This window comes from Rana temporaria, chromosome 5 (genome assembly GCF_905171775.1).
Source record: "Rana temporaria chromosome 5, aRanTem1.1, whole genome shotgun sequence".
In the NCBI taxonomy this organism is placed as follows: Eukaryota; Metazoa; Chordata; class Amphibia; order Anura; family Ranidae; genus Rana; species Rana temporaria.
This window is the reverse complement of record NC_053493.1, coordinates 51,437,901-51,455,092: the sequence shown is the minus strand read 5'-3', so window position 1 is coordinate 51,455,092 and position 17,192 is coordinate 51,437,901. Positions and strand designations below refer to the sequence as shown.

Genomic DNA, 17,192 nt, shown 5'->3' with positions numbered 1-17,192 from the left:
GGGTGTAATATGCTGGTAATGAGGTGGTTAAAGGGGTTGTAAAGGTTTGTTTTTTATTTTCTAAATAGGTTACTTTAAGCTAGTGCATTGTTGGTTCACTTACCTTTTCCTTCGATTTCCCTTCTAAATGTTTTTTTTCGTTGTCTGAATTTCTCACTTCCTGTTTCTCCTCAGTAAGCTTGCCACCATCATTCGAGCAGTGGTTAGTCAGCCAGAACAGCTTACTGAACAGCTTACCGAGGAGGAACAGGAAGTGAGAAATTCAGACAAAGAAAAAAAATTTTTAGAAGGGAAACCGAAGGAAAAGGTAAGTGAACCAACAATGCACTAGCTTAAAGGAACCTATTTAGAAAATAAAAAACAAACCTTTACAGCCCCTTTAAAGGGCACATAGATAATACATTTCCTCCAAAACACATAAGCATCATACTTTTTCCTTTCAAAGCTCCTCCTATCTTTAAACCCACGGTAATGAGATTGGATTGTAACCGCAGCATCACTCTCCTTTTTACGCATATCATTCACTTTCTTTCTCACTAGGTATCCTCTGGCACCTGGAACATATAATAGGTCAATGAAGAATGTAACATGTTATCCTAGTATTCAGATATTATTCTTAGAGGAAAATGTATACATACGTGCTTGAAACTTTGTGATTAGGTTTTCCATTTCTGTTTTGCTATGTAGCTCTTTGCGGATAGCATGACCCCTATAAACTTTACAAATAAAAAAAAAACATATATAAGTCAAACTACACCAAGATCATCAGTACTAGAGAGAACAGGAACATCATTACCTTACAGCATTAATACAAATTGTACATCACCAAGGTGCAGGTGCCTGCTAATTGCTTTGTTTTAAGGACCATTTGTAACAGAATCAATTTTAAAGCAATCAACTCTAATATGGAACGTTTTATTAATTATGAAAATAGGCATCTTAAAGCAAAACTTCATACTAAACAGGAAGTTCTGCTTTTTATAATCCCCCCAGCTAACATTATTGGAGTTATGGCAGGTACCCACTTTCACTTCCACTGGAATTACCTAGGCAAGTTCTCCCCCCCCCCCCCTACCTGCACTCAACCAATATATTTACGTACCAGGTCCCAAGAGGCTGCGGGACCATTCACAAAACCCAGCACAACTCGCGTTGATTTCAATGGGAAGGGGCGCTTTAGGAGTGCTGTATACACCGCTCTCAGGCTTTTAGCTCTATAGCGCCTGTAAAGCATTTCAGTGTGAAAGTAGCCATCATTTTTTTTCTAGAGACTGAGGTTCCTCTTTAAAGTATATGGGCAGAATAAGGAAAATATATATGTAATACATCTCTGCAACCGCACTGCAATTTTACCAAGATTTTGTTTAGTTTTGCAGCCAGCGGTCAAAAGGTTCCTATCCTGACCGTGATTCTTCCACGTTCAGGTTGAACCTCCCCTAACTGAAGCAGCTCCTAAACCATCCTAAAAGCCTATGGGGTAGATTCACGTAGATCAGCGTTTCTTTGTGCGGTCGTAACGTATCCTATTTACATTACGCCTCCGCAACTTTTACAGGCAAGTGCCATATTCTTTAAAGAAAGTTGCGGCGGCGTAGCGTAAATAGGCCGGCGTAAGCCCGCTTAATTCAAATTGTGAAGAGGTGGGCGTGTGTTATGTAAATTAGGCTTGACCCAACGTGATTGATGTTTTTCCCGAACGGCGCATGCGCCGTCCGTGGAATTTCCCAGTGTGCATTGCCCCAAAGTACGCCGCATTGGTTTTGACGTGAACGTAAATGACGTCCAGCCCCATTCACGGACGAATTATGCAATCGACGTAAAAAATTCAAAATTCGACGCGGGAACGAAGACCATACTTAACATTGGTATGCCGCACTTACGCCACCATATAGCAGGGGTAACTTTACGCCGGGAAAAGCCTAACGTAAACGGCGTAAATGTACTGTGTCGAGCAGGCGTACGTTCGTGAATTTGCGTATCTAGCTGATTTACATATTCTAGGCGTAAATCAGCGTACACGCCCCTAGTGGCCAGCGTAAATATGCAGTTAAGATCCGACGGTGTAAAAGACTTAGGCCGGTCGGATCTAATAGAAATCTATGTGTAACTGATTCTATGAATCAGGCGCATAGATACGACCGGCCGGACTCAGAGATACGACGGCGTATCTGGAGATACGCCGTCGTATCTTGTCTGTGAATCTACCCCTATGTGTACATGGACAAATAGGCTTTTATGGAGTTGAGTTGAGAAGCTTTGGCAAAAATATGCCAATATCTCCTAAACTCAAGTTTAGGAGCTGTAGTGTATATTAAGCCTTACAAAGGCTGTAAGTACAGAAATATACCTGTTGATCCTACCAGAATTGCACTCAGCTCAACTCAGAGATAAGCTCCGCTGAGAACGCTGCCTCTGCTGTACGGACATCACAAATTGCATTGGGTCTCACCCAATTCCCAGCTGGAGTACAGAGGGGTTGCTTTACTAAAACTAGAGCGTGCAAAATCTGGTGCAGCTCTGCATAGAAACCAATCAGCTTCCAGGTTATTTTGTCTAAGCATAATTAAACAAACTGAAGTTAGAAGCTGATTGGCTACCATGCACAGCTGCACCAGATTTTGCACTATCCAGCTTTAGTAAATCAACCCTAAAAAGCCTTCCTCCATAAAATGAGGGGAAGGTGTGTTGTAGTCCAGCAGATAAAAAAAAAAACGTATTTGCAGTTCACACCTGAGCAATTTGAAGTGCATTTTCTGAAGCGCTTTAATGCTCAACATCAAGATTTCCATTAAATTTATGATTGTCACAAAGCTTGAAGCTTGTCACTTAAATTTTGAGAAGGTACATGAACTTTTTTTGGGGCAGTGTTGTGTGTTTTTGTCCCTATAAACATCAAAGGGAGGTTCTGAAAAACGTGTGATTTGTTGCCTCTCCTTCGCATAGTTACTAGCTTTCCATTGGTTAACATAAAAATGCTCAAAACACATGTACAAACTGCATAAAAACAGCTCCAAAATGCTTGGAAAAGCTCAAGCTCATGTGTGAACCTAGTCTAAGGCCCCATACACACGATAGAATCCATCCGCAGATAAATCCCAGCAAATGGGTTTCTGCGGATAGATCCTATGGTGTGTACACGCCAGCGGATCTGTTTCCGCGGAGAAATCTCCTCTGGGATGGATTCCAGCAGATCGGATATTTGCTGACATGCACAACAAATCCATCTGCTGGAATCCATTCCAACGGATGGATCCGCTCGTCTGTACAGACTTACCGGATCCATCCGTCCAAAGGGATTCCCCGCACGCGTCGTAATGATTTGACGCATGCGTGGAATTCCTTATATGACAGCGTCGCGCCCGTCGCCGCGTCATAATCGCGGCGACGGCGCGACACGTCATCGCCAGAGGATTTCCGCGCGGATTTCAATGCGATGGTGTGTACACTCCATCGCATAGAAATCTGCGGAAATCTTTGAGAGGATTTATCCGTGGAAACGGTCCGCTGGACCGTATCCGCGGATAAATTCTCTTGTGTGTATGGGGCCTTACTTGCATAATTTATCTCGTACACAACTGAGTTTTCTACAGAAAAACAGGAAAATACATATGAAAGAAATAGGCAACACTGTATTGTTAGAAGTCTATAAATAACCCCTATAGGATTATTGTATTGTGCCATACAACAAATTACCCAGGCTTTATAAAAGCTCAATAATAAAAGATATCTATTACATCATTGACAAAATGATTGATTCCCATGCCCTGGCAGTTAATAGAAACCCAGCACAGATCATGTTTTGCTGGAAGGATGATCAGTAGCTATTACTCTTCTGAAATATCTAGGCTTGCTCTGTGTTTGGGGCTTTTAGATCATGAATGTTACTGAGTACAGACAGAGTAGCGAATGGTACAGTCCAGTTACAGAGCCATTTTTTTTCACCTTTCGATATATTGTTGAAGGGCTAGGGCCTCTTCCAGATCATTAATGTTGTCTTCATACCTATTAAGGAGTTCTCCCCTCACTTTCTGTCAGGACAGGATGTGATGGAAAATCTCCTCAACGGGGATAAAGACAAAAAAAAAATTTCTTACAGTGAGAAAGGTTAGAATGTCAGACATTGGGGTTGAATTCTATCATCCAATTATGTCCAATTCCTTGCATTCTTTACAAAATGAAGCTTTACATTATTTACTAAGCTCTGGAGAAACTGTACTTGCAGTGCACAGTAGATTACCTTTAGTAAATCAACCCCATTATTGTATTGCCGTTTGTGTCTTCCTGTACCAGTGGCAACGGCAGCCTCTATTTCTTGGCTTGGTGTCACAGGGATTGAAGGTGAATGAACATCTCCCCAGTAGCTTTATGGGCAGTAATAAAAGTCTGACAATTTTTTGTTCTTCTCCATGCTTTAAGAAGCGGTTCATAATTAATATTTACCTTGTGCAAGGCTTAGTCCTTTTACATTCTTAGGGCACCCAAGGCAACAGTCTCATAATAGGAACATTTTCTGCTGGATCACGTGAAGAGCTAATTTTTTGGGGTTTCCCCTATTCAACCAACTGCCCCTTGCTAAAAGAACAGTTGATTGGGCAGGTTACAAACCTAAAACTAAATAAGTCCGTTCCGGCTGCTGCAATTTTGTACCCTTTTTTGCTCACTAGACTTTTAAACCGGCAGTGGAATGGAGCAGCTGCAGCTTGGAGGGCTGGCATTGCCTGAAGAGGTGGTGCTGGAAGCAGTAGCCACAGGGACAGCTAGCACTGGAACGTTCTATTCTTTTTTTGCTACATCATAGGGGCCCGCGGTCCCTGCCTGTAAAGGGTATCTGCTATAGGCCTGGCTGAGCCAGTGTCAGGCCTACAGTGCTAGCTGGACCGGGAAATGCAGCAAGTGATGTGCTGGAGTCCCAATATTGACTGTTAATTACATTGGCATCTCATAAGTTTCCTATCCCACATCCAAGTTAAAATCACCCCCACCCTCACACACTCTCCAAAGCCTGTTCGAAGTGATAGCAGGTAGCATAAGGAAGGAAACAGCAGACAGAAATCACCCCTAGTGCTTTGGATTGTGTCAAATACACACTATAGAAGGAAATGGTTTATTTATCATTTCAGAGGTTTACAACCATGTTAACTAAATGCTTGACTGAGTTTAGATTGCAGGTCTATAAACTTCTCTCTTTTATTTATTTTTTGAGTAATTGAATTGAACTTGTACAACAAAACGGCCGTCTTAAATCCATGGTGGCTTTACGTTGAGTGTCTTATGCAGCTCATTGATGAGTCTTTTTTTTTTGTTACTAGAAGATCTCCTTTCTGTCAAAATACAAAGACTCAGTGAAAAGAATTCCCTCATTCACATCGAGTGAATGAATGGGGGATATTAGCCTTTTTTTCATTCAACCCGCTGCTTGAATGAAAAAAAAAAGGGTAATCTATGAGCTTCCCAAGATACACAATAAGGCTAACTGAGCCTACTTATTTTTCCATCTTAGTATTTCCAACCAGTGCCGGGACAAGGTCATCTACAGCCAAGGGTAAACTAATTTGCATGATTACCTTCTAAGAATAAATGCCCCCTTCCTCCTAGTGCAAATCAATCCCCCCTGCTGAAATCCCCCTCCCAGGACAAATCTTTACTGCCCCAAGCACAAATACCCCCCCTCCCAAAAAAAAACACCCCCCCCAGCAGAAATCCTCTAGCCGTAAAAATTTCTTCTTCAAGTACACAGCCAAATCCCCTTCTCCCAGCACAAATCCCCCCTCCTAGAACAACCCCCCCCCCCCAAAAAACACATTTCCCTCCTAGCACAAATATCTCCAATCATCCCTACTAGCACAAACCTACCCCCCCCCCCCCAAAAAATAAATAATGTCCCCTCAAAGCCCTACCATATCACCTCTTCTAGCACAAAACCCCCCAATCCCCCTCCTAGCACAAATCCTCTTCCCCCACCCCCCTCCCAACATCCCCCAACATCCCCATAAATCACCACTCCTACCCCCAAATTTCCCCTCCTAGAGAAACTCTTACCCCCTGCCTCCCCCCTCCCAAACTCCCCTTTGCAACACAAATCCCCTCCCCAAAATCTCTTCACGGTGCCCCCCCCACCTCACATGATACCAGCGTGCCCAGGGCAGTTTCCCCTCCTGTTCACCCCTTGTCCTGGCCCTGTCTCTGACACATCAGCTTACAGCACAGGCACCTCCACTGAAAGCTTGATTTTAACTCTCCTGAGGTATTTGTAAAATACTGCAGTTATTATTTGTAACAAAAGAAAATTCATGATTACCTGACTGTATTTTCACAGCACTTTCCTCTCTCTTCTGCTTCAGTTTTTGGTATCTCTTGGCTCCCAGCCACCCTTTGACACAGGCCTGTAGAACTACGATTCTGTTCACTATGCTCTTTATCATACGGTCCAACTGTTCAACATGGTAGTATTTAAGGAAAACCTGGAGATAGTATACAGTATTGTTATTAGTTTACATGATACTTAAAGTGGTTCTAAAGGCTTAAAGCGGAGGTTCACCCATAGATTACACATTTTCCCCTTAGATGAATGCTCGTTTTGTCTAGGGGAATCGGCTAGTTGTTTTAAAATATGAGCAGTACTTACGGTTTACGAGATGCATCCTCTCCGTCGCTTCCGGGTATGGGCTGCGGGACTGGGCGTTCCTATTTTGATTGACAGTCTTCCGAGAGGCTTCCGACGGTCGCATCCATCGCGTCACGATTTTCCGAAAGAAGCCGAACGTCGGTGCGCAGGCGCAGTATAGAGCGGCACCGACGTTCGGCTTCTTTCGGCTACTAGTGACGCGATGGATGCGACCGTCGGAAGCCTCTCGGAAGACTGTCAATCAAGAAGGAATGCCTGCTCCCGAAGACCCATACCCGGAAGCGACGGAGAAGATGCATCTCGAAAACGGGTAAGTACGGATCATATTTTAAAACAACTAACCGATTCCCCTAGACAAAACGAGCAGGAATCTAAGGGGAAAAGGTCTAAAAATAAATAAATGGGTGAACTCCCGCTTTAAGGTTTTTTACCTTCATGCATGAAGGTTATGGGGATTTTTTTAACCCTTTATATGCCTAAGCCTTTCTCACTTTGTTTGTTTACAAATTAAAATCCGTATTTTTTGCTAGAAAATTATATATTTTTGTAGCAGCGGTCTTTCATTTCAAACGTGATTTTTTTGAAAAAAATACATTTTCATGAATTAAACAAAAACTGTAAAGTTAGCAAAATTTTGGGGTATCATGTGAAAGATGATGTTATGCTGAGTAAATAGATAACTAACATGTCATGCTTTGAAATTGCCAACACTCGTGCCTAAAACTCTCCATAGACGACGCTTACAATTTTTTTAACGGTTACCAGGTTAGAGTTACAGAGGAGGTATTTTGCTAGAATTATTGCTCTTACTCTGACAATCGCGGTGATACCTCACATGTGTGATTTGAACACTGTTTACATTTGCGGGCCTGACTTACATATGCGTTTTTTTTTTTTTGCTGCGTGAGCACGCAGGGACGGGGCGCTTTAAAATATTTAACATTTTTTTTACATTGTCCCTTTAAAAAAAATTCTAATCACTTTTATTGCTGTCACAAGGAATGTAAACATCCCTTGTGACAGTAATAGGTGGTGACAGGTACTCTTTATTCTCTTTATGGAGGGGTCGGGGGTCTAAAAGACTCCAAATCACTCCTTTGCACTTAAAATAGTCTTTTGTATTTTTAAATCGCGCCATTGGCAGCTGGGTAAACCGGAAGTGATGTTGTGATGTCGTTTCTGAAATTATACATCAGAGATCTGATCTAAGCCGAATCCAGCTTTGTTTAGGTCTCAGCCTAGGCGGCGGATGCGCTGGCTGGTGGCTCAGGTCTCCCGGTGGGACGGGAGGCCTGGAAAGAGTGGCAGAAGGTGGTGGGGGGACAGAGACATCCCCTACCGCTCCTTTAGGATAACAGCCGAGTAGCTTTTAGCCACATCAGTTGTTATCACTAAAAAAACAACCGTTGGCTCTAAAAAATGGTCGGCGCAAAGGGGTTATTAAGGGTAACATTAAGGTAAAGTTAGAGAGAATATATAGTGTTGCATAAATTATCTTTATTTATTATTGTCAGGACAAAAAGAAAATGTTATAAAAATATAAAAATGCTTCATATCAATATCTTTTGCATTTTAATAATTAGTCAGCTAAGGAAGCTCTCAGCTCCCTTTTATATGATTTCCAGTTTCTCCTTAACTGCTGTTAAAAATCATATAATTTAGTTTACAAAGCTCAAAAGCGCAAGCTAAAACTTTCACACAAATAAGTCAAAGCACCTATTGTCTCCACATTCTTCCCAATAGACATACAGTATACACATAGGTGTGCGCAGTCTATTGCATTAGGGTGTGCACCCCAAACCTCAAACACACCCTAACGATTACTCACAATGGGCCAGATTCACAAAAGAGATACAACGGCGTATCTCCTGATACGCCGTCGTATCTCTGTTTCTAACTATGCGACTGATTCATAGAATCAGTTACGCATAGATAGGCAGAAGATCCGACAGGTGTAATGGACTTACACTGTCGGATCTTAGGATGCAGTACCGCCAAAAAGCTGGGGGGAGTTTGCGTCGTAAACCAGCGTCGGGTATGCAAATTAGGAGTTACGGAGATCCACGAAGATTTTTCCCATCGTTATGTCGTCGCGAGTGTTAGATTTCCGTCGCAAAGATAGGGCACCTTTAATATGGTGTAAAAGTACTCCACCATGTTAACGTATGCCTGTTTTTCCCGCGTCGCTTTTGAATTTTTTTCAAATCTTTTATTTTTCCCGGCGTAAATCTTTTTTGACGTTGCGATTCACAAAACGTTGGCGCGTGGTAATTTCGCGCAAAGCACGTCGGGAAATTTGCGACGGGAGCATGCGCAGTACGTCCGGCGCGGGAGCGCGCCTAATTTAAATGGTACTCGCCCCATTCTATTTGGCCCGCCTTGCGCCGGACGCATTTACGATACACCGCCGCAAGTTTCCAGGTAAGTGCTTTGTGGATCGAGCACCAAACCTGAAAACTTACGGCGGTGTAACTTAAATGGCTTACATGTCCCCAGCGCAATTGTACGTGAATCTGGCCCAATGTTCATTCCGAAAGAGAAGGGAACGGTAAGTTACATATTTAATGGCCCCTTCCCCCATTCTTCCTAAAACATTCCTGCAGCAACAGCTGGTGGAAGAAGAGGGAAGCCAGCAGCGCCGCGAGAGGAAGGCGGAGGGGTGCCAAGGCAATAGGGTAAATCTGTGCTGCACAGGGTGATTAAGGTGTGCCTGGGCACACCCTGTGTGCCCGCCTATGAGTATACACTCACACCCTTTCCATAACCATGGGCAACGATATGTGCTGAACCCCTTCTCTGCTGGTTGTTATAATAGCCTGCACTCTTCTGGGAAGGCTTTCCACATGATTTTGTGCGCCTGTGGGAACATGATTGAGTGTGCCTGTGGGAACATGTGCCCATTCAGTTGAAAGTGCATTCCTCAGATCAGGTACTGATGTAAGCTGCGATGTCCTGACTGACATGTGGCATTACATTTCATTGCAGTGTTGTTCAGTAGGCTGGGGTCAGGGCTCTATGCAGGCCACTCAAGTACCTCCACAGCACAGACTCGTCAGCCCATGTCTTTATGGAGCTGGTGTTGTGCATCTAAACTATAAAATGTCTATAGTGTACATCAAAACAAAGATATATGAAAAATAGGACAATAAAACTGACCCATAAAGGCAAGTGTTTTTATTAAGCAATCTTATAAAGTGATGGAATTTTTTATGTAAAACATAACCTAAAGACTTTACTCTTTTACAGTTTACTCCAATGTCATGCTATCTCTTTTCTTTAGAAATAATGTGACACTTTGCATAGCTCCCAATTGTCCCTGATTTTGATGGAATGTCCCTAATTTGGAACAATATCCTCCTTTCCTCCTCATTTGTCCCTCATTTTGGTCTGATCTATATAATTGTATATAAAATGCACTATTTATCTGTCAAAAAGTGTTTCCCAGTGCTAAACATTTCATCCAATTTCTGAATGTCTGCATTTGTAAATTTCAAAAGCCAATATAAAGGAATATTAGTGGTAAATAAAAGCACTTGGTTGAACTAATCATTTTTTTTGTATATTTCTCCTTTAAGGGGGCATGCCAGCATACTTTTACTAATATGTGTCCCTCATTCCCATCTCAAAAGGTTGGGAAATATGCACATTTGTATTGACAATTATAAAGTCAAGTCATACTCATAATCCAACCTAAAATAATACTTCTATATATTAATTATTGCTGAATTTCTTTATATATGAACAGCCTCTTATAATTCACCATCAGTTACCTTCGTCTTTCCTAATACCCAGTGGTCTAGGTTTGCCTTTTCTAGTATGGCTGAACAACATTCTGGACTGACTGGAGGATCTTCATGAGACTTAAAGCTGATCAGATAATATCTGCACAGACAAAGAAACATAACCTTTAAGCATGTGTAAGACATAATCATAAAAGAAAATCATTTGAACTCAAAGTACTGTATAGCCCCAAAACATTAAGGGGACTCTCAAAGTGTAAGTTAACCTGCAGAATTTTTTTTTCACAGTTTTAGACAGACTGGGAAATGGTTAGAACGTCTGTCTGACGTCTGTCTGACTTTCACTGTTGGCTTTTTCCCCATTTCTTCATTTCAAATCTCCCTAAATATGTGAAAATCCCACCCGTGACTCTAGTTACTGAATAGGTGGCCATCCTCACCACCAGAGGCTCTGGTGAACACAAAGCTGGGTCTTAGACTCCGCGCCCTGGGGAATCTTGGGCTCACGCTTCCTCTCTGATCGCAGCAGTCGGCCATAGGGTTCACTACCCTGTGGTGCATCCCTGACCCCAACGGAGTCGCATTGCGACAGAGGCGCATTGCGGGCGGTATTACCGCGGTTTACCATTGTTTTAAATGAGAAGAAGCGGTATACATACCGCTCCTCTCCCCGCTTCAAAGATGCTTCTTGCAGGAGATTTTTTTCTCTCCTGCAAGCGCATCGCCTCAGTGTGAAAGCCCTTGGGCTTTCACATTGAGAAGGCTGGGCAGGAGTTTTTCAGGCGGTATAGCAGCGCTATTTTTAGCGCTGAACCGCCTGAAAAACTCCTCAGTGTGAAAGGGGCCTTAATGGCTTCTCTTTCTGCACTTCTTAGTCGTTACATCATAGAATCTTTCTGTTAATGCCAGCTAGAAGGTAGCATTATTTGTAGGAGCAAAAAACCTTTACATTAGTCTTTGTAAATCGCCTTTTACATACAACACACTGCAAAAATTCATAATATAGTATGCATGCTGAAATTTCAGCAGAACCATGCAATAAGTACCGTTGGAGAATAAAATAAAAGTTAAAGTTAATAGACTGCATTTGGTAATGAAAATCCCCCATTCATTATGCTTCTGTGACATAGAGGTATGTGCATATCTGTGTAGATCTCAGCCACATGAGAGTTCTTTTCTTACTGAAAAATCCATATCTGGATTCCTGGAAGGTGAACAATATTCTAACCAAAGCTTTTAAAGACCGATCAGTGATCCAAGCAACGCTCCACTGTGTTTTATGGAAGACAGAAGTCTATCTTTGTGTTAGTGTTAACAGTGACTGATAGATTTTTCCTTACCTCTTGATAAAGTTAGCAAAAAGAATGCGATGCGAAAAGCCCTGCCGGCGGATTCTCGCAGTCTCTAAAATCCCAGTATACCGAAGCTGCACCAACACTTTCTCCCGATCAAACTTGCTTGGTAGACGGTCATTATTTGGTTTGATGCACCGCACAAAGTGAGGCTGGCCAGCCACCATTTTTGATAGTAAATCCATTAAGGAATACTAAAACAGGAAGCTGTAATTAGTCATACTTATGTAGAAGTTGTTTCTTAAAAAAAGGAGTATTGATTGGTCATTGTAATACAAACTATAACATTTAAATAATTTTTAGAAAACATCCCTGATGAGTTTTACTTCCTCTTTATTTCCCTTAAAAGGTAAAGCATATATGGGCTACTATGCATCGCATAGTAGCCCAATATGTGTCACTTACCTGAGAACAAAGCCTGCAATGTCACCGATGTCCCCTCTGGCTGGAAGCGTGCATTCTTCTGGGGCCGCAAACTCTGACTCTGTGACACTTCCACATACGTGTGGGAGCCGTCAGTCACTGCATAATACCTTTAGAAATGGCACAATCGTGTCCTTTCTAAAGTATGCATTCTCCGATTACATCGGCACATGCGTATATTGTAAATATCTCCTAAACCGTGTAGGTTTAGGAGATATTTCCAGCACCTACAGGTAAGCCTTAATATAGGCTTACCTATAGGTAAAATTGGTTGTACAGAGTTTACACCATATATAACTTTAATTTCAAAATAGTTTTTTTTTACTCTTTTTTTCAAAACATAATTATCCCTACTAGTACTAGGTTTGCTGTAGGGTCCTTCACAGAAAAGCTTGGATTCTATTTGGTACAGAGTGGGTGGGCCTTGTCTCAGGTATAGAGTCCCCCCCCCCCCCCACATTATATATCTTAGGCTGGCTATACATTATATCATTTTCTTATTACATTTCCTTTACATTTACCTTCAACTATGTAGTGCAACGGCCTATCTGATTGCATACAAATTGAAAGTGTTTGGGTTTGACCTCATTGTACAAAATGGTATTATGTATGGCCAGCCTTAGTTGAGTATTTATCCATTTGGCTTACAATACTGTTGGTGGCGAGTCACTCAAAGTCCCCAATGTGATGTGGTGTAAGTAGGTCTGCAGTTATTATTACTAGTGGGTAGCAGCTATGTTGCAGTAGTGTTTATGTCTTCAGAGACCTTAGCCCAATTCAGTTCATGGTTTACATTTTGTTGAATTCTTTTTTATATGTATTGTTTTTTTACCTTTTTGTACCCTTTTTCTTGTGTTATAAAAAAAATGTTGTGGCCATCAGCTGTTGTAACAGTGTTGTAACATCTCCTAAATAAATATATCTCTGTTATTCTTCCTACACGTGTTAAGGGCAGAATAGCAGAGATATATTTGTTTAGGAGATGTGTTTGAGTTTTGTGACAAATTACGACCCCCATCTTAACAGCACTGGTCATCATTACAAAATACGCCCCCTTCTGTTGCCATCCGCCCCTCACACACGCCCATCATGAATAAGTCCGCCCCTTGAACGAGCATCAGGAGAGGGCTTTTACACTGGAACGGTGCGCTGGCAGGATGCTAAAAAAAGTCCTGCTAGCAACATCCTTGGAGCGGTGTGTTTACTGCTCCTCCACTGCTCCTGTCCATTGATGGGACTGGAGCTGCAGCCGCTCTTTGCAGGTAGTTTTAACCCTTTTTTTGGCCGCTAGCGGGGGTTAAAAGCACCCTAGTGGCCGAATACCTCCGCAAATACGACGGCACTTTACCGTCGACGCCCCAGTGTGAAAGCGGCCTTAGTGTTTGCATGTTTTATTGTTGCTGACAAAGGGGTGAGAACCTGTATGAAAGGGCATCATTATTCACATATGGTAGGAAGAAATTAACTAACATAACTAAGAAATATGGGAATACCATACCCTAAAATATGAAGCCACGGTCTGAGTTTTCATGTTTGTAGTCTCTCTAGGATGATGGGAATCTCCAAAATCACCCTATTGAACAACAAGCACATTGAAATAAGCATTTACTTATATCTGAAACATTACCATGGCAGTCAATACTAACTCAAGATACCTATAGACTATGGGCCAAATCCTCAAAAGAGATACGACGGAGTAACTGCTGTTACTCCGTCGTATCCCTGGTCCTAACTATGGAACTGATCCACAGAATCAGTTTTCCATAGTTAGGGAGAAGATCCGGCATGTGTAATTGAATTACACTGCCGGATCTTAGGATGCAGTACCGCATCCGCCGCTGGGGGCATTTCGTGTCGAAATGCCGCCTCAGGTATGCAAATTAGCACTTACGGAGATCCACAAAGCTTTTCTGCTTAGTTTTTTCTCCGTAAGTATTAAGTTGCATATGCAAAATTAGGGCTGCTTTTACATGGTGTAAAGTTAGTACACCATGTAAAAGCAGACCCTTCTGTCTAGCGACGCGTTTTTTTTTCTAATTAGAATTTTTTTTTTCGTGCCGTATCTTTTTTTTCGACGCAACTTTGTTGACCCGTCGCAATCCACAAAGCCCGGCGTAACGTAATTTCGCTCTATGCACGTCGGGAAAATGACGTCACGAGCATGCGCAGTATGGCCGGCGCGGGAGCGCGCCTCATTTAAATGGGAATCGCCCCCATGAAATGAGGAACGCCTTGCGCCGGCGGAATTTAAGTTACACGGCCAGAAATTTCTAGGTAAGTGCTTTGTGGATCGGGCACTTAGGTAGAAATTTTAAGGCAGTGTAACTTAAATTAGAATTTCGCCGTTACGCCGGGTCTTTGTGGATTTGGCCCTATGATCTCTTGTCTAGGATGAAAGGATCAGTCTATTAAGCCATTGAGAAAAACTGCCCCAATCACTACTGAGGTAGGCCCATGCCTAACTTTGCTTGCAGATCCACCCATCCCTTCACCATAGAATGTAACTGTTTTTGCCACTTTCTGAAGTCAATTTAGCCTGTAGTTGCTCCTAATGCCTCCATGTCTGAATGCTCTTTTGGTCTCACTGGTCTATATCTGGCTTTACATTGCAGTGCAATCCTCTTTTGTGAACATGTCTAATATTTGCATTTTTATTGCCAACCCCATGATAGCAATATATACATATATTTAATTCTGTGTGATCTGTTAATCTACATAGCAAAGCAAAGCCAAGCTGACAGACACACATGAATGTATGTGATTACCTCACTGAAGTAAAAAGTATTGTACAACATTAAGATATCCGGCTTGATAAAACAAAAAAAAACACATGTGAAGATGTAGTTATATGACAACATCAATGTATTATATTTCTAGCCAAGAACTTATTAAGCTTGTATTTTTCCTCTACCTGACTGCGACTGGACGTTTTGCTCTTGGACCATGACTGCGAATTCATTCTCGACTTTGTTTTCGTATGTGCAAGATTCCCTGTGAGATCAAAATAAAACACCTGTTATATCTTCATGTAAGCCTTATGTATCCTTTCCATTTTTAGAGACTTGCTTGATGATTTCCTACCTTCACCTTCCCCCCTTTGATCCTCATTCACACCTGAGCATTTGTACCTCGAAGCTAAATATCCAAAATCAGATCGTTTTTAGTTGTACTTGTTCACACTTCAGCGTCATGTTGCTTAAAGCTTATAGCTCAAAAAAATGCTGTACATGAGACTCTTTTGAGCTACAAACTTCAAGTGTCTTTGGCTCCAGTAGACTTCAATGGGAGTGCTTGAAAAGCAAGTGGTCTGTTGTGAAAAAATGCTCAAAAACACACATATTGCAATTTTTTTCCCCTAGTAACAAGCTATCCATTGGAATTTTTTTTTTAAATGCCCATGCCTTAGATGTTTGCAAACATGCACAAACATGCCTGTATAAATGCTCAAAAAAAAGCCTGCAAAATTATTAAAGACACTTAATTTGACAGGAATCCGCAATGACAGGGGGGGTTCAAATGGTGTTGCACAGTCACAATGTGAATACATGTGAGAAGTGCACTTTAAAACTATATATTCAATATACACATCAAACATAAAATAGATACACATACCATTCTTCTCAAGTGCATCAATATAGGCAAATTACTGATAATAGCTAAGAAATAATGTCCCAGTGCAGTTAAATAAATAATCCACTTACCGTATATACTCGAGTATAAGCCAAGTTTTTCAGCACATTTTGCTTATACTCGACTCACCTTTTTGCGCCTGATCTCCCGTACTTTGCGACCCGGTACCGGCCAGCCGCAGGTCCCCTGGACCCCAAACATGGCACACATGTAGCCTCACTCTTCATCTACAAGTGTGCAAAGATTGTTGTTCAGGGGACCTACAGCTGGGGAGCACCGATTTTTCAAAGCCGGGCACCCCTTCCATAGACTCCCATGTTAAATGATAATTTCTCTGGTGAATTTGGGGACCAGGTACCGGACGGTCATAGGTCCCCTGGACCTGGAACTTGGCACACATGTAGCCCCTTTTTTCCTCTACAAGTGTGCAAATTTTGTTGTCTGGGGGACACCGATTTTTTACTAGACTCCCATGTTAAACGTCAGTCTAGTCATGGACACAGTGAGGCATGGGCATAGTGAGGCATGGGCACAGTGAGGCATGGACACAGTGAGGCATGGGCACAGTGAGGCATGGACACAGTGAGGCATGGACACAGTGAAGCATGCCCTTGGACACAGTGAGGCAAAGTGAGACACAATGAGGATGCGGATGCGGATTACAATGCGCTCCACGTACGTGTGGGGGAGCATATCAGCTGCATAAAAAGAGGTATAAAAACGCACAGTATATTGAGACATTTTAGACAGCATCATCATCGTGACCCAAAGGGGTTAAAATTCTGGGGGATAGATAAGGTGTCAAGACATTGGAGGGGTGGACACTTTATCAGACAACTTAGTCGTCGTGAATCCTTTTGGATTTTTGAGCTCAAAGTTGCCTCCCCGGCTGGTTTGAACGTAGAGTTCGACCTGAACTGCTTCATCTCAGATAGATGAGGTGGATTATAGGCGTACTGCTCTGGAACACTTTAGAATATGATGTTATTTTTAGTTCAGGATTCTCTGGATTTCAATTTGTCTAAAAAGGTTTTTATCTTGTAAAATATATATATATATATATATATATATATATATATATATATATATATATATATATATATATATATTTTGTATCTGTATGTATATATCTTTTTATTTTTTATTTTTTATTTTCATAATTTTTTATTTTTATATATTTTTTCATGAGTCCGTTATTTATTTTTATATTTTCTAATATTAATCTTAATATTGGATATTGATTATGTACAATGTAATAGTGTATGTTGACTCACTTATTTAGGCAATCGTGGATGACGTTCTGTTTTTTACAAATATATTGGCATATAAATCTGAGTGTTTTTGCACCTATATATGTGCAAACTCATTTTAATTCTATTAGCACGAACTATGTTGTAATTTATGATATGACATTACTGGTGA

The 17,192-nt window shown here is 41.6% G+C and overlaps 1 protein-coding gene across 4 annotated transcripts in view; it reads right to left on the bottom strand.

Moving 5' to 3' along the window:
• Window positions 1-17,192, bottom strand: part of MYO3A (myosin IIIA) — a 245,134-nt gene that overhangs the window by 63,968 nt on the left and 163,974 nt on the right. For 3 of the 4 annotated variants that reach the window (XM_040352539.1, XM_040352538.1, XM_040352541.1), the window contains exons 23-30: window positions 15,052-15,131; window positions 14,906-14,947; window positions 13,639-13,713; window positions 11,706-11,911; window positions 10,396-10,507; window positions 6,299-6,461; window positions 639-716; window positions 431-554 (exon numbers count right to left, since the gene is read on the bottom strand). In XM_040352539.1, coding sequence (XP_040208473.1) covers window positions 431-554; window positions 639-716; window positions 6,299-6,461; window positions 10,396-10,507; window positions 11,706-11,911; window positions 13,639-13,713; window positions 14,906-14,947; window positions 15,052-15,131 — 880 coding nt within the window. The remainder of the gene's footprint in view (window positions 1-430; window positions 555-638; window positions 717-6,298; window positions 6,462-10,395; window positions 10,508-11,705; window positions 11,912-13,638; window positions 13,714-14,905; window positions 14,948-15,051; window positions 15,132-17,192) is intronic. The other variant, XM_040352540.1, reaches the window with a different exon arrangement.